This window comes from Loxodonta africana, chromosome 19 (assembly GCF_030014295.1).
Source record: "Loxodonta africana isolate mLoxAfr1 chromosome 19, mLoxAfr1.hap2, whole genome shotgun sequence".
NCBI classification, from domain to species: domain Eukaryota; kingdom Metazoa; phylum Chordata; class Mammalia; order Proboscidea; family Elephantidae; genus Loxodonta; species Loxodonta africana.
The window spans coordinates 20,811,836-20,838,515 of NC_087360.1; the positions used below are offsets into that span (position 1 = coordinate 20,811,836).

General features: G+C 44.2%; 1 protein-coding gene across 1 annotated transcript in view; it reads left to right on the forward strand.

Annotated features, from left to right (window-relative positions):
- Positions 1-25,707, forward strand: part of MAPK1 (mitogen-activated protein kinase 1) — a 122,230-nt gene extending 96,523 nt beyond the window's left edge. The window contains exons 7-9 of the mRNA XM_064272348.1: positions 14,899-15,008; positions 16,313-16,438; positions 21,834-25,707. Coding sequence (XP_064128418.1) covers positions 14,899-15,008; positions 16,313-16,429 — 227 coding nt within the window. The 3' untranslated portion in view covers positions 16,430-16,438; positions 21,834-25,707. The remainder of the gene's footprint in view (positions 1-14,898; positions 15,009-16,312; positions 16,439-21,833) is intronic.
- Positions 25,708-26,680: the final 973 nt, after the last annotated feature.

Genomic DNA, 26,680 nt, shown 5'->3' on the forward strand with positions numbered 1-26,680 from the left:
GACACTGTCACATGGGAGTAGTGTGACTTGAATGTGCTTAATTTAGGTTGGAGCACACTGATTATTCTTCATTGTGTTCAAGGGTACGCTGTAGATTGTGCTTATTTCATAAATACTTGGTTTTAATGGCTGTCATTATTGAAAAAAAATCTGAAAACAATTTTTTGATGAGATTTGACAAGATTTTTCCCTTCTTTCTTGACGTCACACAGTTGTTCTTTAGAACTAGAACATTTTGCACTTAAAATTTTTTAAAATGTGTCCAAGGCCCACTAAAATTCTTCTTAGGAGAGGTTTTTGAACAGCTAGAGACTTCTGTTCCCAAGTTTTAGAGGCGGTAGAGAGAGTTACATAGGTTGTACACATTAATTCTGGCAACAGAATCCCATAATGATGGAAACTTTTCCAAATATGCATTTTCAAAGTGTTCTTCCCAAGGCTACTTCTTTCTTTCAAAAACCACTTACTTTCCCGCTGGGTGTTCAAAGGGCCTTTCTCTGATAGTCAGGCATGTGGAGACTGCAGAGAGCCTGCTGGGGGAGGAGATGTTGGCATCTCCCTGCAGCTCTTTGTCCACTGGTGCTCATATTTTTAGTTCTATTTTCAATCTGTGGTTTTTGCCGGACTTTTTTCTTTTTTTGCATTCTTTTTATTGAGGTAATGCGTATATAACAAAAATTTTATTGTTTTATTAACTTTTTAAGTTTATAATTCAGTGACATTAATTACAATCACCATGTTCTGCTACCATCACCACTATCCACTTCCAAAAGTTTTTCATCACCGCAAACAGAAACTTAGTATCTATTAAGCAAAAACTCCCATTTCTCCTTCCCCCAGCTCCTGGTAACCACTAATAAACTTCTGTCTCTATGCATTTGCCTATTTTAGTTATTTTGTGTAAGTGGAATCATAAACAATACTTGTCCTTTCGTGACCGACTTATTTCAGCATGATGTTTTCAAGGTTCATCCATGTCACATGTATCAGGACTTTGTTTCTCTTTATGGCTGAATAATGTTCTATTGAAAGTATATACCACACTTTGTTTATCCGTTCATCTGTTGGTGGACACATGCATTGTTTCCAGTAAGTTAATTTTGAAATGCAGGTATTGAGTAAATGTAATGAAGATGGGGGAAAGGACTATAAATAGAATAAGGAAAATGGAGCAATGGGGGTTGATTGTGCAGGGGTGAGCGGTAGTAGAACATCATGTGTTAAGAGCAGCCAGACCTCCTGGTTTAGTCGACAGCCCAGCTACTTACTAGCTGTGGCCTTGGACTGACTACTTAACCTCTCTGGGCCTCTGCTCCCTCATTCCATAGTGCCTGTGTCACAGTGTTTGAACACTATACCGCTATCTTTTGTAGGTCTAGATTTTGAGATCTCAGACTTTTTCATTTATATCTCTTGGAGATCTTTCCATATCTGCAGATGTTAGGAGTGTCTACATAATGTTACCTCGTGGAGGGGACTCATAAGCATGTTGAACCAGTTTCATATTGGACATCGAGATTCACATCTGTTATCTATTGCTGCATAACACACTGCTCCAAAACTCAGTGGCTTAAAGCAGCCACTGTGTGTTTGTTCATGAGTCTGTTGGGCTGGATGCAGTTGGGTGTGGGTCTGCTGGCCCTGCCTGGGACCAACCATGCTCTGTAGTGTTGGTGGCTTGCCTGGGTTTGAGTGGTCTGAGGTGGCCTCACCATGTCTTGTAGTTGGTTTTCCTCCATGCAGTTGGCTGTCATCCTATAGTAGGCAGAACTGGGTTTCTCACAATGGAGGACACGTTCCACAAGCAGAAGCTACAAGGTTCCTAAGGCCAGGTCTCAGAATATCAACACTCTGCCAACTTCTCTTGGCCTAAACAAATCAGAATCAGCCCAGATTCAAGGGATGGGAAATAAGTTCACCCGTTGATGGGAGGTGCTGCAAAGAATTTGTGGCCATGTTTAATCTGCTACCAGTTGTTTCTCGTTTTTTATTCTAACATACTTACATTCACTCATCTATTAAATAGATTGTTCCATGCCATCAAGGGTCCTAAGGCCCTGAACATAGAATAGCCAACCCATTGCCGTTGAGTCGATTCTGCTGACCTTTTGGTTAGCAGCCAGACTCTTAACCACTACGCCACCAGTGTTTCCAGGAACTTGCCTGCAGGGATTTGTATGAAAATGCCATGAAGAAATGAATGGAAGACTGCAGGGAGCTCAAGAGCTTAAAACTCTTCAAGCTAAAACACTGGAGCTCTTAAATCTGTTTAATGATAGTTCACAGAAAAGGAAACGTTGATGTCTCTTAAATACAGCAAAACGTATTCGTTTTTACTCATCATTTGAGATAATGAAAGATAGAAGGTCAGTAATTCCTTTGTTTTTCATTTTCCCATTTATCAGAATAGCAAGCATCAGAAGGTTTGATAACCCACTGTATGGGCAAGGCTGTGGGGAAACAGGCTGTGTGCAGAGATGACTGGTGGCATGTAGACCAATCACGTCTCTGTGGAGGGCAGTTTGGCAAGTCTGTTGCATGTCTTTTATTCCAATAATTTCACGTATTGAACTTTTTGGTTTGCCAACCAAATGGAGAGGGGAGTGGCATTTTAATTTGTTTTTCGTTAAGAGTGAGGTTGAACATTTTGTTCACGTTTGTTGGAAATCTGATTGCTGAGTTCTTCGAACCAGTGGTATTGTCAATTTTTTCTTCAAAGGAGTCTTGCTGGGAATTTTCTCCAGAAGGACTCTAGTGAGGGGGAAGGAATGACTGTTACTCAGCAGATGGTGCTGAGGTAGTGGAATATCTATTTGGAAGAAAACCAATTTAGATCATTACTCACACATCAAGATGACTTTCAAAAGAATTGATGATTAAATACTTTTCTTTTAAAAACTATACCATTAAAAACTAGCAGTGTTTAGAGTATTCAGTATTTTTCTGATCTCTGCAAAGCTTTGAAAACAAACATGAAGGAATGATAGATTTGACCACATAAGAGAAAGGTTAGGCAGATCAAGGAGTCAACATAGATATAAGATATTCCAAATTGAATGGCATGGGGAGGATCCATGTCTTCACTGTCACCATGACGAAGACAGTACAGCATAGCTCGTGTGGGCTTGACTGGCTTCTTGAGGTCAAACCCTGCTGTGCCACTTGATGTCTTTACTTCAGACAAGTTATTTCAACTCTCTGTTTCACGTTTTCCTCATCTCAGAATTGGAACAAATTGTAGTTCCCACCTCTAGGGCAATCAGGAGTGTTAACTGAATTATTATTAGCTATAAAAAAAAAAATTTTTTTTTTTTTTTATTAATGTTATTATGCACAGGAGTCCCTGGGGGCCACAACCCATTAAGAGCTCAACTACTAACTGAAAGTTTGGCAATTTGAACCCACCCAGAGGCATCTTGGAAGAAAGACCTGGCAGTCTATTTCTGAAAGGTCACAGCCTTGAAAACTCCATGAACACAGTTCTACTTTTCACACAGGGGGTTGCCATGAGTTGGAGCCAACTCAACAGCAACTGGTTTGGTTTTGGCTTTTTAATATTATGCTCATTATTATTATTAGTGTGGAAACCCTGGTAGCATAGTGATTAAGTGCTGTAGCTGCTAACCAAAAGGTCAGCAGTTCAAATCCACCAAGCGCTCCTTGGAAACCCTGAGGGGCAGTTCTACTCTGTCCTATTAGGGTCGCTATGAGTCAGAATCAACTCAATGGCAGTGTGTTTCAATGGGTTTATAACAGGGTAGGGAGAAGTCTTAAGGCCTCAATGAATAAATAGAGGACAAAAACACAATCCACAGGAAATACTGAGATGAGAACTACAGGAGGAACAGTTTTGGGAACAGTGATAGAGAATTTGGTCTTGGTCGTGTTAAATTTAAGACATCTGTTAGGCATTAAAAACAAATATTAGTCACATGGTTGAGTGAATTATGATATAGCCACTTAAAGGAGTATTTTGTTACTATCGTTAGGTGCTGTCAGGTTGATTTCAACTCATAGTGACCCCGTGTGACAGAGTAAAACTGCCCCATAGGGTTTTATCGGCTGTAATCTTTACAGGAGCAGATCGCCAGGTCTTTCTCTCAAAAGAGCCACTGGGTGGGTTTGAACTGCCAGCCTTTCAGTTAGCAGCCAAGCACTTAAACAAATTGTGCCACCAGGGCTCCGTTAAAGGAATATTTTAATATAAAGCTACTAAAAGTTGTGGTGAAACCCATGTGAAATTGTTCACTACAGGTTAGTAAGTATGCATGAGTAAGCCCGTGCTTTACCTTGCTTATTGGGTGATCCACCCCTGTTAACCAGTGAATACCTTATGGGTCACACTGACCAACATGTTTGCTTGGGACACATCATCGAGAGGGATCAATCACTAGAGGAAGACATCGTGTTTGGTAAAGTAGAGGGAAACTCAGTGAGATGGGTTGCCACAGTAGCTACACGATGGCCCTGAACATAGCGGTGAACGTGAGGATAATGCAGGACTGGGTACATCTGTGTCTCATACTGTTGCACATAAATTGTAATGAGTCAGAGTTGACTCAACAGCAGCTGTGTATCTATCTATACTGTTTTATTACCTACAGACAGTTATATTTATAAGTCTGATACTTGGTTGAGAGTTTTAGGCTAAAGATAGATCTGGGATTATTTAATACATGGCGTTTTAAGTCACGCAAGAGGTTGAGAAGATATCACAATGAGATATGTAAGAAGCTGGAAAACACAAACCTTCAATCAGCTGTGGGATAGGAAGAGGGACACTTGAAGAAGAATGGACAGAAAAGAGCCAGCATCATGGGATTTCTCGGAAGCAGAAGATGGTACTGTAAGAAAGCGGGCCCGTTCCACATGTCCATGAAGCAGAAAGGTCTAGGTTTCCCCGTTAGCAGGTTGCCGGTGACCACGCAGGAATAGTTGAGACAGTGAATATGAGTGGGAAGTTTCAGGTAGAAAGTAGAGACAGAAATAACTGGTCCAGATGAGGGGAGAGGGTTTGTGGTCAGCCCCCAAGTTGCAGAGGATTAGCTCTGAGCAGGGAAAGGACCTCCTCTTTCTTGGAAAATGTGGGTAAGTATAGAAGTGGATCAGGTGCGTAGGGCATCCGGGAAGATCACAGTGGTGGTCTCAGTCTTCTCAGCACCCTCAGTAAGATCTGTTGAGAGTAAGTGGGTCAGTTACCAGGAAGGATGTGATTCAGGTGGTGAGAGCTGTGAAGATTGGAGAGAGAATAGAGGAGTGGCCTGACCAAGGATTCCCTGGAGCTGCTGAGGGCCGAGAAAACCAAAATCAGACCAGTTGCCAGTGAGTCAATTCCAACTCATAGCAACCCTACTGGACAGAGTAGAACTGCCCCATAGAGTTTCCAGGGAGCGGCTGGGGGATTTGAACTGCCGACCATTTGGTTAGCAGCCGTAGCTCTTAACCATTGCACCACCTGGGCTCCTACTGAGGGCCCAGAGGAGGTAAAAACTGTTGTAGCACAACAGTTCCCAATGGTTTGCTCCCTAGACCCCAGAGAGTTCCCAAGAACCTTTAGGGTGTCCATGAGGTTAAAACTATTCTCTCACTATAATACTGGGACGTTATTGATATTTCTCTCTTTTGACATCTGCACTCATAATGCAAAGGCAGCGGTGAGCAAAATCTTAACACAGCTCAGTGCGGTGGCACCAGGCATCCGCGTGGTCGTTGGGTTCTTCACTTCCACGCACTCAAAGTTGAAAACAAACACCAATTTCATTTGAGAGTGTCCTTAATGAAGCACTAAAAGCTAGTCATTTCATTAAGTTCAAGCCTTGAGTAGACATCATTTTAATGTTCTGTGTGACAGAATGCAAGCACACACAATATTCGCCCGCATCCTGAGTGCAGCGGTTTCCTTGAGGAAAAGCACTTGTGTAGTAGTCTGAGTTGTGAGCTGAATTGGCAGTCCTTTTTTTTCATCGATCCTCAGTTGTTGTTAAGAATGTCAAGGGGTCCTGAGATGAAAGTTTGAAGTTTGCGGCTGCTGTTGCAGTGGCACAGCTTTCACACCAGGTAGGCGAGCAAGGGCAAGCCCTCACTGGCTGCTCAGCCACTAGATTTGAGGATGGACGTGACCGGCTGCACACTGCTCAGGGTTTTGCCGGACAGGTGCGATGGACCCAGAGTGCTGTGGAAGTCAGTCAGATGATCTGCCTCTGGGGTCTGGGCCAGGACAGGAGGGAAGCCATGGACAGTCTCGGGGTCAGGTTGCTAAGCTCTTTGAAGTTACAGAGAAGGGTGGGATCCTGGGGGTGCCAGAGAGAATCAGAGATTTTGGTCACATGTCATCCTTGCCTCCCAGCCTCATGGGGAAAAGAAAACTTCCCTCCAAGTGAGCTCACCGCTGCTTAAGCTCTGCGCAGTAGTCCTGCACCTCAGGCCATCTGGGTGGCCCTCAGGCCATCTGGGTGGTGCTGCTGATTGCTCTGGGGATGGGAAGGGGGATCAGCCTCCTGCAGCTGCTTCACCCCTTTTCTCCTGCTGGAGCTGTGAATAATGCAGAAATAGCACTTGCAAGAAAGGAGGCTGGAGAATCACTCGTTTTTCAAGGAGCAAAGGAAAAGCTGTCTTCCTTTGAAATTTTTCTTTTGGTTTAAAGGCCTGCAATTTAAGAAACTAACAGATCTGTTTTAGAAATGCTTAAGCTGCGAAACGTCCCGTTGCCTTGATGTGCTTCCTTAATACCAACGAGATTTGGGTGGAAGTACCCCCCCCCCCAAAAAAAAGATTAGTATCAACACTGGTAGAAGTTGACTGTGGCCAGGTCCCCTTAGGCTTTTCCTGGCACAAGTGGTATCTAACTAGACAAAAGGTCAAGTGATCTTTAATCTCCTCTCAATCAAATCCTTGAGAAAATGTCTGTGAGCTCTTTTTTGGGGAGGGGGTTGGGGCTAGGGAGTGAGGCAGGCTTTATTACCTATGTTAGAGCAAAACAAACCTAAAGCTCAGTGAGGGGTAGGTCGCATGTTTGACACTTACCATGTATTCTGTAAAGCTGACACATGAGTTGGAGGTATTGGGTTCTTGACCACGTGTCACCATCCTAGCCCATCAGAGGCCTCCTCCTACCCTACCCTGTGTCCTGGCTGTAGACTGAGTACTCCCTCTGCCGCCCACACACTGCTTAAGGAGCCCTGGATTCCTCAGAGTCTGCTCTGCTCTGAAAAGGTCTGAAGTTATTGCCTGTAAATTCAAATGTCATTGTTCCATAATTTCTTAAATACACTAGTGAGTATGTATTGAAAAGATTATAAATTGAAAGTAAAAATAAATTAAAAAATGTAATTCTTAGTTATTGAAATTCATTATATGTTAACTTTTCCATGGATTAGGTTTTTTTATTGTTGTTAACTGCTATTTTTTACACTTACCCCTGTGAGAAAGGTTCCCTGTCATGTGGAATTTCTCATCACATCCACCATGTGGTTTCCCACATTTATAATCCTGTTGTCTTGATCAGCAGTTGGCCCAATGGTGGCATGCAACAAGGGAGATCCCCAATGAGATCCAGAGCTGAGGATGAGAGCAGGTGTGCACAAATGTGTGTGCGAGTGCTTGCACGCACACACACACACCAGCCACCCATGCCTCCCCTCCCCCTCAGTGACCTCAGGCAGCATGTGCTCCTTGGCTCCCCCTGGTCCTCAAGGTTGACTCATGGGCACATGAGCACTTGCTTCTCATGGTTGACAGGCCTACTCTTCAAGGTTCAAGTGATACTTTTAGTGAGGAAATGACTGAAACTTAACGTATTCAAAGTAGTAAGCTAGATGCGATTTCTTAAACCAGTCATGAATATTAAGTTATACCAAATTTTGTATTTGGTTATTAAATGATGCCTTTTATTTTTAAAAAATAAATCTGCTTTTATGGCTCAAAAGCGTATGTTAATTTTGTGGATGAGGTTGATGTTGCCACCTGCAGGTAACCTAATAAATTATCACTGTAAGAAAAGAGGCTTCGTTAAGCAGATGCCAGAGGGCTTTTGTGTTACCTGTTTCATCTCTCTTTGTTTTAATGTCACTATATTCTCTAAAAATGTGTGTTCTTTTTATTGACTAGTAGTTTTTGAGACTTGTAGTAGGTTTTCAGACTTGTTCCTTGTAGCCCTTAGATTTCTTAGCGGTGCCTTACAGGCCGTGAGCTGGGACTTAAAGGAGGATGGGGTAGCCCCTTTCTTAGACTCCACTTAGGATTTAATTTGAAGAAAGGACAGGATGCTTTAAGTTAAAACCCCTGGTCTGGAATAGCAAGGTCCCCTGAATAGCCAAACCGGTCTTGAAAAAGAAGAAAAAAATAGAAGGACTCACACTTCTTGACTTCAGACCATACTGTAAAGCTGCAGTAATCAAAATAGCCTGGTACTGGTATAATGATAGACATATAGACCAATGGAAAAGAATTGAGAGTCCAGAAATAAACCCATAAATCTATGGTCAATTGATTTTCAAAAAGGGTACTAAGTCCATTTAATGGGGAAAGAATAATCTCTCAGTAGATGGTGCTGGGACAGCCAGATTTCCACATGCAAAATAATGAGGTTGGACATACACAAAAATTAAAATAGATCAAGGGCCTAAATGTGAAAACTAAAACCATAAAAGTCTTAGAAGAAAATACAGGGGTAATGCTTCAGGACCTAGTTTGTTAACAGTGGATCCCTAGATGTGACTTCAAAAATGCGAGCAGCAAAAGACAAAACAGATAAATTGAACTTCATCAGGATTTTGGAGAACCATGTATCTGATAAAGAGTTTAATATCCAGGATATATAAAGAACTCCTACAACTTAACGAAAAGACAATCCAACCAAAAAATGAGCAAAGGATTTGAATAACCTCACCAAAGAGGTTATACAGTTGGCTAGCAAGCACATGAAAAGATGTCCATTGTCATTAATCATTCCCATTTTCCCATTGAGTCAATTTCAACTCATAGCAACCCTATAGAATAGAGTAGAACTGCCCCATAGGGTTTCCAAAGCTGTAAATCTTCACAGAAGCAAAGTGCCACATCTTTCTCCTGCAAACGGCTGGTAGGTTTGAACCTCTGACCTTTTGGTTAGCAGTCAAGCGCTTTAACCACTTCACCACCAGTGCTTCTTCATTAGTCGTTAGGAAGATGCAAATCAAAATCACAGTGATGCAAATCAAAACCTCGTTCCCACTAGAATGGCTATGATGAAAAAAGGTGGAAAATAACAGATGTCATGAGAATGTGAAGAAATTGGAACACTTACCCATTGTTGGTGAGACTGCTGTGGAAAACAGTTTGGCAGTTCCTCAAAAAATTAAACATAGAGTTACTATACGACCCAGCAGTCCCGCTCCTAGGTATATAGCCAAGAGAATTGAAAGCACAAATACAAACAAAAACTTGTACATCAGTATTCATTGTAGCATTGTTCACAAAAGCCAAAAGATGGAAACAAACTAAGTGTTCATCAACAGATGAATGGATGAAATGTGACACATACATACAGTGCAGTTTTACTCTGCTGTATCAAGAGAAATGAAGTCCTGATACGTGGTGCAGCATGGATGAACCTGATGCTGAGTGAAGTAAATCAGTCACTGAATGAATAACGTATTTTATAAGGATCAGCACAAAGCTGGATCCTATAAGGCAGAGGTTAAAGATGTCCCAAATGTCCAACATTTCCAAATTGATGTACCACTCCATCATCTCTAACATCAACTACTCCTCCCTCCCCCCTTCCTGCAGTACTCTCCCTTCTTTTGGTTCCATAATTCACGGCAACAACTCACAGAACTCACAGACTGCATCAAGGAAATGGCTCACGTGATTGTAGAGGCTAGCAAGTCTCAAATCTCTGTGTCAGGTGTAGGCTTCTCCAGACTCACGTGACTGCACAGGCCAGCGAACCCAAATCAGCAGGCCAGGTGACAAGGCTGCTGGCTCATAAGGCTGCAGAATCTGGCAAATCAGGTCAGATGATAGGCTGCTGGCTCACAGGGCTGCAGAGGCTGGCAAATCTCAAAATCGGCAGGTGGGACGGCAGGCCGCTGGCTCAAGTCCCAAGAACCGGAGGTCAGACAGTGACGAGCCAGATGCAGGATCCAGTTACAGAGAGAGAGAGAGCTCCACCACAGCACCCACATATATGCGTTGGATGCGGACCACACCTTAGGGAAGGGCATGACTTGAATAAGGGTGTGGGACTGGTGTCACGGACTCCTGCAAGGCTGACTCAAGATATAGCCCACACTAATCCTGCGTCAATAATATAGAGGTTAGAATTTGAAACACATAAAATGGAGGGTAATTACATCAGATCACAAGGTGGAGGACAGCCACACGATACTGGGAATCACGGCCTAGCCAAACCAACATACAACCCCAACCATCACGAGTTCCATATACTTTATTTGCATAGTCCCACTCAGTCATTGTGTGTGGTTCGCAAAGACCATGGCTGGAAGGACCATATTAAGTGATTCATTGCACAGCAGTAACAAAAGGACATTGTATGATCCCACAAATATGAAATAGGCAAATGTATAGCGACTGAAGTTTATTAATGGTTGTGGGGTGGGGGAGGAGAAATCTTAGCTTTAGAGACACTGAATTTCTGTTAACGGTGGTGGAAGAATTGGAAACGAATAGTGGTGATGTTTCCACAAGATGATGAACCTGAGCAACGTCATTGAATTGTACACTTAACAATGGTTAAAATGGCAAATGTTTTGTTATAGTTTTACCACAATAAAACAATTTTTTAAAACCCACCAGTCCAAGCATCATTACATTAAAGGAGACATAAGATAGTTTTAGAAGAACCCCCTTTTGCTACACCTCTTTGCCAGAACAATAATTATTTTCTACCATGTATTTCATCATGATAAATGGACAAAACCACCACGTGTCAATCAGCTTGTCGTACTGTGGTAGCTCATGTGTTGCTGTCACACGGGAACCTTTGCCACCGGTATTTCAAATACCTGCGGGGTCACTCTTGGTGGACAGGTTTCATTGGAGCTTCCAGACTAAGATAGACTAGGAAGAAGGACTTGGCAGTTCACTTAAGAAAATTGGTCAGTGAAAACCGTATGAATAGCAGCCGAATGTTTTCTGATATAGTGCCAGAGGATGAGCCCCTCAAGTCAAATGCACTCAGAATATGACTGGGGAAGAGTTGCTTCCTCAAAATAGAGCTGACCTTAATGGCGTGGATGGAGTCAAGCTTTTGGGACCTTCGTTTGCTGATGTGGCACAACTCAAAATGAGAAGAAATAGCTGCAAACGTCCATTAATAAAAAGAACGTGGAATGTACAAAGTATAATCTAAGAAAATTGGGAAGTCATCAAAAATTAAATGGAACGCACAAAAATCAACCTCCTAGGCGTTAAGTGAGCTGAAATTGACTGATCTTGGCCATTTTGAATCAGACAGTAATATGGTCTGCTATGCCGGAAATGACAAAGAGGAATGGTGTCACATTCATGTCAAACCGAACATCTCAAGATCTATCCTGAAGTACAGCACTGTCAGTGATAGGGCAATAGCCATACACCTACAAGTAAGACCAGTTAATATGACTATTATTCAAATATATGCACCAACCACCAGTACCAAGGATAAAATCGAAGATTTTTACCAACGTTTTGCAGTCTGAAATTTACCAAACATACGGCCAAGATGCATTGATAGTCACTAGTGATTGGAATGTGAGAGTTGGAAACTAAGAAGGATTGGTAGTTGGAAAATATGGCGTTGGTGATAGAAACAATGCTGGACATTGCATGACAGAATTTTATTAAGACCAGAGACTTGTTCATTGCAAATACATGTTTTGAACAACATGAACGGTGACTATACAGTTGGACCTCACCAGAGGTAAAACTCAGGAATCAAATGGATTACATCTGTGGAAAAGGACAATGGAAAAGCTCAGTATCATCTGTCAGAAACAAGGCCAGTGTTCTGACTGCAAAATAGACCATCAGTTGCTGATATGAAAGTTCAAGTTGAAGCTGAAGAAAAGTGCAAGTCCACAAGAGCCAAAATATGACCTTGAGTATATCCCACCTGAATTTGGAGACCATCTCAGGAATAGATTTGACACATTCAACACTAATGACCGAAGACCAGACAAGTTGTGGGATGACATCAAGGACATCATACATGAAGAAAGCAAGAGGTCATTCAAAAGAAAGAAAAGACCAAAATGGATGTCAGAATACTCTGAAGCTTACTCTTGAACATAAAATAGTTAAAGGAAAGGAAGAAATGGTGAAGTAAAAGAGCCAAACAGAAGATTTCAAAGGGCAGCTCGAGAAGACAGAGTAAAAGATTATAATGAAATGTGCAAAGGCCTGGAGTTAGAAAACCAAAAGGAAAGAACTTGCTTCTTGGCATTTCTCAAGCTGAAAGTACTGAAGAAAAAATTCAAGCCTTGAATTGCAATTTTGAAGGATCTTAAGGGCAAAATATTGAATGATGCAGGAAGCATCATGAAGCAGATTGAAAGAATACGTAGAATCACTGTACCAAAAAGAGTTGGTCAACATCCATCCGTCTTAGAAGGTGTAGCATGTGATCATGAACCAGTGGTATTGAAGGGAGAAGTCCAAGCTGCACTGGAGTCACTGGTGAATAACAAGGCTCCAGGAATTAAGGGAATACCAATTTAGATGTTTCAGCAAAGGAACACAGTGCTGGAAGGGCTCACTAATGTATGCGAAGAAATTTGGAAGACAGCTGTCTGGCCAGCTGACTGGAAGAGATCCATAGTTGTGCCCATTCGAAAGAAAGGTGATCCAGTAGAAGGTGGAACTTACCAAACAATATCAAAAGTATTACACGCAGGTACAATTTTGCTGAAGATCATTCAAAAGCAACTGCAGTAGTACATTGACAGGGAACTGCCAGAAATTCGAGCAGGATTCAGAAGAGGTTGTGGAACGAGGGTTATCACTGCCGATCTCATTAGCATCTTGGCTGAAAGCAGAGAATACCAGAAAGGTGTTTATCTGTGTTTTATTGACTATGCAAAGGCATTTGACTGTAAGGATCATAACAAATTATGGATAACACTGGAAAGAATGGGAATTCCAGAACACTTAGCTATGCTCATGCGGAATCTGTACATAGACCAAGAGGCAGTCATTTGAACAGAACAAGGGGATACCGCTTGATTTAAAGTCAGGGAAGATGTGTGTCAGGGTTGTATACTTTCATCATACCTATTCAGTCTGCATGCTGAGTAAATAATTCAAGAAGAGGAACACGGCATCAGGGTTGAAGGAAGACTCATTAACAACCTGCGATATGCAGATGACACAACCTTGCTTACTGAAAGCCGAGAGGACCTGAAGCACTTACTGATGAAGATGAAAGACTACAGCCTTCAGTATGGATTATACCTCAACATAAAACAAAAATCCTCACGACTGGACCAGTAAACAACATCATGATAAATGGAGAAAAGATGAACGTTGTCAAGGATTTCATTTTACTTGGGTAAATCTGCAAAAGACCTCTTTAAAACATTAAAAAGCAAAGATATCAGTTTGAGGACTAAGTTGAGCCTGACCCAAGCTATGATACTTCCAGTTGTCTCATATTCATGGGAAAGCTGGATAATGAATAAAGGAGACCAAAGAGGAATTGATGCCTTTGAATTATGGTGTGGCCTAAGAATATTGAATATATCATGGACTTGCTGGAAGGACTAACAAGTCTGTCTTGGAAAAAATACAGCCAGAGTGTTCCTTGGAAGTGACGATGGTGAGACTTCGTCTCGTGTACTTTGGACATGTTGTCTGGAGGGATCAGTCCCTGGTGAAGGACATCGTACGTGGTACAGTAGAGGGTCGGTGAAAAAGAGAAGACCCTTGATGAAATAGATTGACACAACAATGGGCTCAAACAGCAATGGTTGTGCAGATGGTGCAGGACTGGGCAGTGTTCCGTTCTGTTGTACATAGGGTCACTATGAGTTGGGACCAACTCGACGGCACCTAACAACAACAGCAACAACCATGTATTTCTGATACCTACCTCTGATAACTAAATGCGGAAATATTTCATCTGCATGTCCCTTCACCCTTGTCTCAGCCACTGTGAGCCATGCCCTTTGATCATTCTTATGACTTGAGGTAGTGCCTGGACATGAGCTCCCAGAGGCCAGTAGGGTCATCTCTTCATCATCCACCCCTCCATGTTCAGGTGGCCCCAACACTTGCCCCCACTGCTACATTCTTTACGTGGAAGAAATGTTCAGGTGCCAACCTCTGTGGGGAAAAGAGGACTTTCAGCCTTAGGCCTTGGAGAAAGACTCCAAGTTGCTTAGTGGGTGGTGGGGAGTGATATACCCTTGACTCCCAGTCATGTCTGGGAAGGAGGAGGCATGCAGTGGGGCCGAGGTCAGGTGACTGTTTTCATCTGTGACCCAGAAACCTAGGCTTTGTCTGTATGCTGAGAGAGACACTGACTATTGCAAACATGATTTTGGAGTTGATTTGGGAGAAGTATATACGTGAAGTCTTTGTTTCTGCTGCCAACAAAGCAAAGCAGTGATCTAGGAAAAGCTCAGGCTTTGAAGGAAGGTCTGGGTTTGAGTCCTGGCTCTTCTACTCTCCAATTCTGTGGACTTTAGCTGATCCCTTGACCTTCCTGAGCATTGGATCTGTGATTGTCAGAAGGTCAGTCCCTACCCTTTCAAGGTCACAGGAGGCACAGAGAGTTGATTGGCACTGCTGTGCTGGCTGCTTTCCCTACGGGATGCTTAGCTGATTGCTTTGTGAGGTTAGTTACTTCAACAGGGATGGAAAGTGTTTAGGTGACTATTCCTTCTGCTTCTCACCACTGCAAATCATTTCTCTTTGTAGCTCTGGACTTACTGGATAAGATGTTGACTTTCAACCCTCACAAGAGGATTGAAGTAGAACAGGCTCTGGCCCACCCATATCTGGAGCAGTATTACGACCCAAGTGATGAGGTAAGAGCCGTGCCCTGGCCACTTCTTCAGGGATGTGAAGCTGATTGACAGCTGTTATCATCGTTATTTCAGTTATATAACATTACATTAGTTTGTGGGCATTGAAAAATCAAAATATAAATAATGTTAATGGATTGATTAATTTCATTTTTTGTCACTGAGTATTTATAGGGGTTCTTTGATGTAAATAGATACATATTTAAATGACTTGCTGATTATTCATAGAATATTTGTCCATGGTGAAAAAAATTAATTTATAGAAAAACATAAGATTCTTTTGTAATCTTGTTACACGCTAATTAAAATTTTGGAGTATTCCCTTCTCAGTCTTTCATTTCTGTATCTAAATTTTAAAAATAAAGTAGGGTTTACCCTGAGGGAGCAGGAGAGCAGTGGGATGCAGACCCCAAATTCTCATAAGACCAGACTTAATGGTCTGACTGAGACTAGAAGGACCCCGGTGGTCATGGCCCCAGACCTTCTGTTGCCCCAGGACAGGAACCATTCCCAAAGCCAACTCTTCAGACATGGATTGGACTGGACAGTGGGTTGGAGGGGGATGCTCGTGAGGAGTGAGCTTCTTGGATCGGGTGGACACTTGAGACTATGTTGGCGTCTCCTGCTTGGAGGGGAGATGAGAGGGTGGAGGAGGTTAGAAGCTGGCGAAAAGGACACAAAAAGAGAGAGTGGAGGGAGGGAGTGGGCTGTCTCATTAGGGGGAGAGTAATTGGGAGTGTGTAACAAGGTGTATATGGGTTTTTGTGTGAGAGACTGACTTGATCTGTAAACTTTCACTTAAAGCACAATAAAAATTATTTTAAAAAATAAAGTAGGGTTCATTCTTTCGGTACAAACATGAGCATTTTCCCGTGATACTAATCTTCTTTGCATGAGATTAACCTCATTTTTGACAGCTCCATAATATATCTTCATATAAAGATACTGTGATTTATTTAATCAAATGCATTTATTTTAGTATCATACCCCACCCCATCAGTTTCAGGCAAATTTCATTATTTGAACATTCAGAGCCTTGAAACATTTGAAGATTTTTCTAGGATTTCTAAGAAGTTCAGAAGAACACTTGAAATGGATTCTGTTGCTCTCAGACCGTTTTTGAAGCACTCACGAGAAATGTGGTTCAGGAGTGTGGGTGCGTGCTTACTGTCGTCGTCCTTTTCTGCTGGACGTCAGGCCGGTTGTATAAATTTCAGGATGTAAGCCACAGTTATTTTATGAATCAGGGAATTATTGTCCTAATCCTCACAGCATTTGTCTGTGAAATGTTTTGTTTTCTCTTAAAGCCTATTGCTGAAGCACCGTTCAAGTTTGACATGGAATTGGATGACTTGCCCAAGGAAAAACTCAAAGAACTCATTTTTGAAGAGACTGCAAGATTCCAGCCAGGATACAGATCTTAAATTTGTCAGGTACTTGGAGCTATAACCCATACAGTAAACCTCAACAAGGAAGAGAGAATATAAACTAAATGATATTAAAAAAAAAAAAAAAAAAAACAGTATATTCCTGCTCAATGGAACCTAGCTTTAATAATTACTGATTGTTTCATAATTTAATACTGGAGAAATCAGACTTTGTTTTTCACCAGCAGTTTGTATTTTGCTGTAGATTACAATGACATGACGTGACATGACATTGAAGTAGCAATCTTTATAATAATAGCTACAGTGGGACTTTGGTGTTCAGTCACAGGGTGACTTACTAAGACAGATTGTTGTGGAAATAGACTAGTGGAAACAAATTTGAGATCTTACTGAGAATTTTATTTACTTCATACATTTTAGATACTCAAAAATGTTAACATTTTTAGGGGCATAGGAATTTTTTCTAAGCATTGAGAACCTAGAATTGTATTCAGTAAATAATACCATAAGTTAAGTGCATATATGGTACCAATCAGGACAGAGAAATACTGATATTAGGTGTTGAAGAAGGAAAACAAGCCAAAGTGAAAAGGGAGGACGATGGAGATGAGAGAGAAAATCATGTAAGATTTTACCGAGGAAATCTGCAAAGAAGGGAAGTTGGAAGTACATCATCCCCAGGAGTAGGGAAGAAAAAGGGCTAGTGTCACACCAAGACACAGATACTTATAACCTACTTCAGGAGCGCAGTCCTAGTGTGCGCAGAGGGTGTTTAACCCTCATGCTTGCCAGGAAACACAGACGTCTGATTGCCTTGCTCTCCCCAGGGAAGACCCCTGGCCTCCTTCACAGACCATGGGCATTTGGGCCTCAGAAACCCAGGGCCCTCTCCAGAAGCTTTCAGGCAGGAACATGGCTACACAACTGAGGCCGTGTGCGATAGGCCCGAGCACTGTTCCACTTCAGACGGGGGGATATGGGCAAGCAAAGCTAGGACAGCTTTGTCAAGAGGAAGCTGAGCTGCAGCCGTGGCAGAAGGACTGACAGGAGCCTGGGCAAAAGCTGCACAAGCCCAGACCATAAGGTGGAGTAGGAAATTGGACAATATTGGTAGATCAAAAAGCAAGTGTTCAAAAAAAAAGAGACTGCAGATCTTGACTTCGGTGGATGTATGGCAAGACGAGGGAGAACAGGATTTGCATCAGAACTCTGAAAACGAACGGTGATGTAGAGCTAGGACAAAGACTGAAGCAGTCGGTGGGAAACTCCTTGGGGAGACCCAGCACGGAAGAAGCCGGAGGCATTCTCAGACAGGCAGCAGTGTGTCGTATGGGGTGTAGATAGGCAGCCCAGGTAGGGTGTGGACATGCAGCCCAGGCTGTGCTGAGGTAGCACTGGGACAGGAGGCAAGTGGGTGGGGTTAGGGTATTGCCATGCAACAGCAGTTTCTGCAGGCGTGCTCATTTGGAAGTTTCTTTCAGCTCAACCCTGACTCCATTCTCTTTGGCCTTTTCATTATTATATGTGGAATCTGGAGGCGATGGCTCAGACTGAGGGGTGGTCCCTGGTTGACTCTGTATCAGTGTCCCCAATGCACTCTAGGGGTTTCACACAGAAACCACGGAATTGATCAGAAAGTAGAGAAGCACTAGACAGCAGAAAGGGGGAGTGGGTGACTTTCAGGTGGGTAACTAGAGGAGGTTGCCTCCTGTCTCCAGCTGAAAGTGCAAAGGGGAAAATGATGTGAACCAGGGTACTTGATTACCACATAGTGAGGGTACTGGGATGCCTGCTGTCACCTCGGTGAGGGGAGCCCAGGAGGACTGCCCCTGACATGGTGGCACCCAGCGCCACCGCTATCAGGTGCCTCTTAAACCCTCCTGCAAAGCCAGGCTCTTCTGGAACCTGTACCACACGTGTCACAGAAGCAGAAACAGACAAGAAACGTGCCTTTTCCTAGCAGTGCCTTTGTTGGCAGAATCTAACCAGAAGCCAGCTGCTGAGGAAGTTAGCAGTGCAGCTTACAGGCTTCCTGTTCCCTGTTGTTAAGAACAAAGGACAAAAGAAGGGTGGAAATGAGCTGACAGCCGTGCCAGACCAACTTGCAGAGGGAGAGCAGTCCACAGGCAGAACAACTGTGCATACGTTCCATGTAAAACACCTCTGGGCTTGACATAGCTGTCAGTTTTGCATCCTTCATTCACTCACCATTGAGCACTTCCTGATGCCAGCAACACGGGAAGCAAAGGTGAATAAGACCCAGACTTAGCTTTCCAGAAGCTTGGTAGCAAGAAATACGGAAACCAGCAAGGGATGTGGGGCAGTGTTCCAGGTGCTGGGCCAGAGGTGGGTGCCAGGACACAGTAGACCCCCGGGGAGGAGGGGCCCATTCTGTGTTATAAGGGCCAAGGGCTGCAGTGTGCTGGGCAGGACTTGGAGGAAACAGTGGAGACTTTCAGTTGAATCTTGAGAGCAAGTGGATATTCGCTCGTGGGTGAGGGGAACGCAGCCATGGGGAACCGGAGAACCTGGGTCTGAGGAGGCCTGAGAGCCGCTGAGCCCTGGGACCACATCCACATCCAGGCCTTAGGAAGAAGCCAGGACCTCTCCTACCAAATTAGGTTGCTCTGGTGGCACTAAGGATGTGGAGCTTCAGGGAGCAGGGGCCACGGGAGGGCGGGCGGAAACCAGACAATACAAAGGGAACCCATGAGGTGACCCCTGGAGTCAGTGTAATTGGGCAGGGTCCAAAATCTCTCCCAAGGCCCGTCCAGCTCTGAGACCCCAGGGTTGAGGAATCATTTCCAGTGGAGAGGTGTGGCACAGACTATCACCTCTGTGTTTTAGCTCCTCATTTCAGGGACATGCGAGGTACACGGTACTGGGTTTCCAACATTCTTGAAATGACACCGTTCTGCTATTCTGAAATTGAATACACGCATGCTCCTACCACCTAAATTCTACAGTTAACGTCTTCCTGCCTTCTCAGATACCTAATTTCTTCATCTACCCATCAGTCCATCTTTTTTTTTTTTTTTTCCCCCATGCATTTCAAAGTAAGTTGCTAACATCCAGACTGACTTTTGTAGTTAATCATCTAGAATATTAGTGAGTCCAGGCAGATGGGGCAGGGAACCAGCCTCTTCCACAAGCACTTCATTCTGTAAAGTCAGTACACTTCCTGTTTTTATGAGCAAGGGAAAGGAAGATCTAAGTGTGTAACCAATGTGCTGAAGACTATGCAACATCAAGGGCACAGCTAGTGAAAGAGTCCAGGCCTTTTAAACCCAGAATTCTAATCTCTCCATGTGGCCTCTGACTAGATTCGCTGCTTGGGAAGGGTCTAGGGAGTCATTCATTGTCATTTGGAGCATTGTTACTGAGTTCTCAGCTACAACAAAGAGATGAAAACAGACAAAAAAGCCAGTTGCCATGAAATGGATGCCAACTCACGGTGACCCCACATGTGCAGAGAGTAGAATGCTCCATAGGGTTTTCATGGCTGTGGTGTTTCAGAAGCAGACCTTCAGGCCTGTGTTCCAAGGCTCCTCTGGGTGGGTTCAAACTGCCCACCTTTCGTTTCGTAGCCCAGTGCCTAACTGTTCGCACCACCCAGGGACTCCTAACAAAGAGATTAGAAGTTGCAAATCTGAGTGCCTGGGCTATGCAGATGCTGCAATACATGGGGACATTCTAGAAAGGTGCAGTAGAAAAGAACTGGAAAACACACTCACATGGGCCCATGGAGCCTGGCCGCAGGGCCCTTTGGTGGAGAGTGGCAAAGACTGCTCCAGAGGAGGCCCTCAGGTCACCCTGCTTGCCAAGGAACTGGTGTCATGGTGTCCATAGTGTGGTCCTGAGTTGTCTTGGCAGTTCTAAGTATGTTCAGTATACTGTTTAAGGAGATCAGTTGTAGTAATGTTTCCGTTGTGCAGTTAATAAATTTTAAAGACACACAGTGTTAACACTTTATGATAGGCCTTATCCTTACCTAGACAGCTCCATAGTTTCCTTCCCAGGAGGCTGGTGAAGGTGGAGATAGGTGCCTGCCCTTCTTCCTCATCTGCCTGTTGGTGAACTTCCTTAAGTGGGGTATTAGCCTCTTCTTCCCTTGGTTTCATTGACAGTGAAAGCATTTTAGGGCAGCTTCCATTTCCTGCCTGTTGACCATGGTCAGCCTGCTGGATGGGAGCCATTTCCCCTCTGTGAGCACCACCTCCACATCCCACCTCTGAGCTTTGACACCTGTCCTGCTGCCCGAACTGTTGAGTGATAGATGGACCAGAGGTGTCAGAGGGCTTAGTAACTGATCAGAATGGCATTCTGCCAAGTCGTCATCCAGCAGACATCTCACACCAGCACAGGTCCTCCGAGGGCAGGGACAGCTCTGTTTGTCTGCACTTTGAGGCAGTCGGTCACCTGGGCTTCCTCGTCAGAACCACAGAACCGAGAGCATGGTAAGAGTGACTACTTTTTCACTTCTCCCCAAGACGGTGCACCAGCAGCACAGGTCTAGATAGGAAAGGTAGCAGTCATTCACTGCATACAGCGCGTGCCTTATGCTCCAGTGGGAGGACCACTCACCTGTAAGCAATTTAAGTCAATTTGGCTTGGTAGACGGGTTCTCCAAATGAAAATCAAGGCAGTAGGAGAATGACGGGAAGGCGTGCGCTTGTATTGTGAAAGTTGCCCCCATGGGCCCTGCAGCCGTGCACAGACATATGGAGAATCAGGTGGACCCCTTCCAGGTGCAGAAAGCGAGTGCAGGCCAGTGGCAGCCTGCTGCCTTCCTGTGCACCAGCTTGAGGCCTGGAAGGAAATTCGCTGTCAGGTCACCTCGGACCTGGGCAATCAGAGCCATCTTTCCCCCAGGGACAACACTGGGGCTTCTGCCTTCCCAGAACCCCCACTGGCCTCACACTTCAGCCAGGACCTTGTTTTGCTTATTATGCTTTTTTGTTCCGTAGAGAAAAGTCAAGCCTCATTAACAGCATGTCCTCTGCTGCCTGTGCAGTCCACGTTGTCCCACCTGGTCATCCAGAGAGGAGACTTGCTAGGAATAGGAGGAGGCAGACGGTGTGTCTGTGTATAGATATATTGTTTTATAGAGACCCTCAGGGTATGGTTTTGACCGCTGGAGTGGTCAATATTATATAGTTCATAAAAGGCACCTCAGGAACCTTGAAGCTAGCCTGGCTGGGTGTGTGGGCTGAGTGTGTGTGAGTGTCTCCCCTGTGAATGCTGTCAAAACAACCTCTGAGCATGTCCAAGGGGAGGTACCTGCCAGGTGAGGCCAGAGTCCAAGTGGTCCCAAGAGAAACGACCTTTTGGCCTGAGTTTTTTTTCCCGTTGCTTTTGTACTTTTCAGCTCTCCTGATGCTGGCATTGTCGTACTGTGGTTCGTTCTGACCCGTGGGTGTATTCTGTTCTGTCTCAATAGGACAAGGGCTCCGAGGACTGGACGTCTCAGACATCGATGTTCTTCCCAGTTCTTGACCCTGGCCCTGTCTCCAGCCCATCTCGGCTTACCCACCTTGACTCCTTTGAGCCGTTCAGCGGGACGGTTTCTGGTAGTTGTGGCTTTTATGCTTTCAAAGAATTCCTCAGTCCAGAGAATTATCCCTGGTCCCTGTGTGTGTCACCACCGGTGACGTGCGGCAGTATGTACTCAGCACACCGACTGCTTACCGTTGCTTTAGTCACTAATCGCTTTCTGGTTTGAAAGATGCAGTGGTTGCTTCCCTCCGCCCCCAGCCCATTCCTCCACGCGCCCGCTGACCCCGTGGTCTCCCACAGGTAATGGTGTCCAGCTTGGCACTGGTCACTGGCGTCTCACTGTACAATAGGGAAGGCTCCTACTAGGGCACTTTAAGGCAATGACGGCCCCATATTTGCACTGGACTTTGGACTATACTGTCTCCCAGGGCAAGCATGCATATAAACACCTCTGGTGATGTCGCAGACGGCAGCAAGTGCTCCTGGCACGGGGATCCCCAGGGGGACACTTATCAGCTCACTCTCCTCACACCACGTTAGCCACCAACATACTGAAGTTGTGTGCCACTTGCCCAGCTTTTAGAAGTCAACCATTTTCCTAGATAGAAAGGAATAAGTGCCGCACCTAGCATTATGAATTTCCCGTGATCACCTGTACCATTTATGGAGGTAGAACACATGCCCAAATGTGTGTTACATGCAGTGCTGAGTGTTTGCAAGACTTGCAGAAAGAGTTAAAGCAGCAGCTTCACTCAGCATCTGGTGAGCGCTGCACAGGGGTCCCGGCACCCTGAAGTGGGGGTGTCTGGAGAATTGGGGAGCATGCTAATCCGAATGTTTTGTGGCGACGTGCCACATGCCCGCTATATGTGTCCCCCCGGGCCCCTCCCCACAGTGTGGGTTCAGTCACGGCTCTCATCGCCTGCGGATTCAGCAGGGGGACCACTGCGTCTTTCAATGAGAAAGTGTACAACTCTTTCCTTCTACAGCATGTCAGCATCTCAAGTTCATTTTCCAACCTACAATATAACAATTTGTAATAAAGCCTTCATGAGCTCGTGACATGAAGCACTGTTCTGTCATCAAGTACTCTCAAGCGTTTCTGGTTCTGCTGAGTTCAGACCCTCCGACAAAGCTAGCACTAGTCCCGTGTGCGCTGTGTCCACTCCTCCCTGACACTGTGTGCTGTGGAGTTGACTCGGTATTCTGTGCCCATGCGGCACCTCCTCCCAACTCCCCCACTGCTCTCTGTGGTGAGAACTTTGCCTTGTTCAATAATTACTGTACCCTCGCATGACTGTTACAGCTTTCTGTGCAGAGATGACTGTCCAAGTGCCACGTGCCTATGGTTGAAATGAAAAATCTATTGTTACCTCTGAGTTGTGTTCCACGGAAAATGCTACCCAGCAGATCACTTAGGAGAAATAATTCTATTTTTAGCTTTTCATTTCTCAGCAGTCCTTTTTTCCTTGTTTGATTTTGACAGCAGTGGAGAATGAGTTATATAAAGACTGCCTGCTAATATGAATAGAAATGCCCTTGTAACTCATGGAAATAAATGTACATCTGCTCTCTTCACGTTCATGTAAGATTCAGTGTTGATTTCCTCTGGCTTAGGGTGTGAAGGGCCCGTCAGGTTCGGCTTGTGCTTTAGAGCAGAAATGCCCATGGGCCTTCCTCCCCTTGGGGACAGCCCAGCCTTTTCCCTCAGCACAGCAGAAGCAGTCTCGACCTTCTGTATTCACTTCATAGATCTAACATGTTCTGTCCTGCCCTGAGGAAGAAGCCCTGGCATCCTAGGTTGGGGTCACTGCTTCTGTTTAAGGAGGGCTTCCGTGTATCCCCAGGCCACTGCCTGCGTCACCCAGCCCCGATGTTGATGCCCCCCCGCCCCATACACACACACACCCCGTGGCTGAAGAAGGCTGCCTGGCTCATCCTCAGAGAGCAGAGCCACAACTGGAGGCTTGGTCCTAAAACACACGACTTTCATTTATTTCCCTGCTCACAGCTGCCCTGTGAGGTCCACACGGCATTGACAGGATACAGGGACTTGACTGTTATTTGATACATTGAAAACTCAGTTTTCATCTTAAAAGGAGCATTGGCAGTTTACTTCATTATTTTTGTTTTTTAGTACTTTCTTTTTAAGTGGAATGTCAGTGTTATTATGACATTAATTTCACAATACTCTTTTAAATAGAAAGCCATAGCCTTGGCTACTAATACCTGGGGGCTGTGGCCTCTTTCCCTCCCCCTTCTTGGTACTGTGGAGTCAGACTGGCCTGAAACCACTAACTGCATTCTAGAATCACTGTAACCATGAGTCGTGAGCTTTCTATTAATCATGTCAAACGTAATTTAACAGGCCAGAGAATGGTCGCCACCCAGGTACCTGTGAAAAGTAGTAGCTGTTACGTGTGAACGACTCATATTGGCTCTTAATCCCTTTCTAGAAATGTACAGATGGGGTCATCCAGATGCACATTGGTGACACTGAACGCCTCCATTACCATTGCGCTCAGACAAGCGTTCAGACACATGGCTCTTTTGGTGTCTAAAATGTAAGCAAAAAATTCCAGTTGAAACATTCCAACCCTTTCATTTAGTATGGAGCAAAAACATCCAACGAGCAAGTGAGAGGATTTGAGAGAGTTCTCACGCTGCCTCTGTGCCATCCACAGGGTCTCAGAGCTGTTGGAGACACACAGGGCGCGTGATGCTGAGTAGGAGTGTCCTTGCACTTATGTGCTGCGTGTAGTGCAGGGGGGTTGCAGGTGTAGCTGATGGCTGTGGCAGTAAGTCAGCTGTCGGAAGCCACATGTGGCTCATTAGTGGCTGTCCTTAAGGAGCCACAAAGGCCGACTGTCCATGCTAATATCTTGACCCTTCAGAGGAGACTGTTGGATCTTTATTTGCTTATATGTTACTACGGTTTTTAAATTGATAACTTTTATATGGTATGGTAACAGTATGTCAATAAACACGTACATATGCACACATGCTTTGGGTCCTTCCATAATACTTTTATATTTGTAAATCAATGTTTTGGAGCAATCCCAAGTTTAAGGGAAATATTTTTGTAAATGTAGTGGTTTTGAAAAACCTGAACAATCCTTTTGCTTATACATTTTTAAAGCATTTGTGCTTTAAAGCGGTTATGCTGGTGTTTGAAATACAGCGCTCCCGCAGTGCAGATGAGAAGCATGAACAACAGAGTAAACACGTGGCTTCTCTGCCCGTGATCCAGTGCCACCTGACGGATCAGAGAAGACTAGAGCCAGCATATTCTCAAGGGTTGCACCAGGTTTCCTTAAAGCTCGTTGCCTTTTTTTTCTGTGTGTGTGTGCTGTTTCTCCGTGTAGAGCACTCAAGAAAGTTCTGAAACTGCTTTGTAACTGCTTTGTACTGTTGGTGCCTTCTTGGTATTGTACCCCAAAACTCTGCATAGATTATCTAGTATAATGGTAAGTTAAAAAAATGTTAAAGGAAGATTTTATTAAGAATCTGAATGTTTATTCATTATATTGTTACAATTTAACATTTATTTGTGGTATTTGTGATTTGGTTAATCTGTATAAAAATTGTAAGTAGAAAGGTTTATATTTCATCTTAATTCTTTTGATGTTGTAAACGTACTTTTTAAAAGATGGGTTATTTGAATGTTTATGGCACCTGACTTGTAAAAAAAAAAAAAACTACAAAAAAACTTAGAATCATTAAATTGTGTCCCTGTATTATCAAAATAACATAGTACTGTGCATGTATAGTTTAATTGGAATTTCATATGTGAAAATATGAAATTATCTATTCCTTTATTACAACATTTCCCAAATAAGTGTGTCTTCCTAATTTAACTGCTTATAGTGATTAGTGAGAGAGTCAGAAACTGCTGCTCAGAGGGCCTAGGGGTGGTAGCGTTCCGCCAGGTTTTGCCAGGGCGTTCCTTAGACCTTGTGTGTGGTGGGGAAAGGAAAGCAGTGCTGGGGTCCTGCTGCGTCTTTGACCATCAGTAGCCCCAGTGCTAGGGCAGAGGTCTGAGCAGCCCCTTTTTTCAAAGCAGGAAGTCATGAATGTATTGGGGACCCTTGGACATTTGGTTCTCATCAACATTGGACATTGTTCAGTGACTTATTTACAAGACCAGAAGTATTGGAAAGTATTTTGGTGTAGCGTTGTAGAAAGAGCACAGGCTTTGGGTCCATAAAGTAGGTTTCAAACCTGCCCCTGTGCTGCCAGCTGCAGCTGGCATTGGGTGGTCACCGCACTGCCCTTCCATCTCTGCACTTCTGTCCCCAACTGTGAAGTGGAGCCAGTACCACTGGCCTTGCCTATGGTGAAGGTTATACAGCTCGTCTAGCATTCAGCATAGTACTCAGTAAACGGCCAGCCTTCCTAAATGTGCTCTTTTAAACTGTTGTACGATGGCACTAAAGGTTTGCTACCTGAAGTAACTGCTTTCTGTTAAGTTGGAGAAAGGAAGACCTGTCAGAAACCTTCAGAGGAAAGAGTTGGTCCAGCCTGAACTGGATGTTTTTGATGGGTATTTGAAACACTTTTGAAGCATAGAAGCGTGATTTTCTTTGCTTTCTCTTTGAGAGATTAACATCTCCACTGTTTCCAAGTCCTGTAGAAAGGAATTAAGATAATTTTCCTTGTTCCACATGGAAGTCTGATTCGCACATTTTTCTAGGTTAATTTTGAGGACTGCTTACTCAAGCAATGGCAGTACAGGCCACCGGCTAGTTGCTTAGATCACTGTGTTTAATCAGGACCCAAGCATCTGGAGCA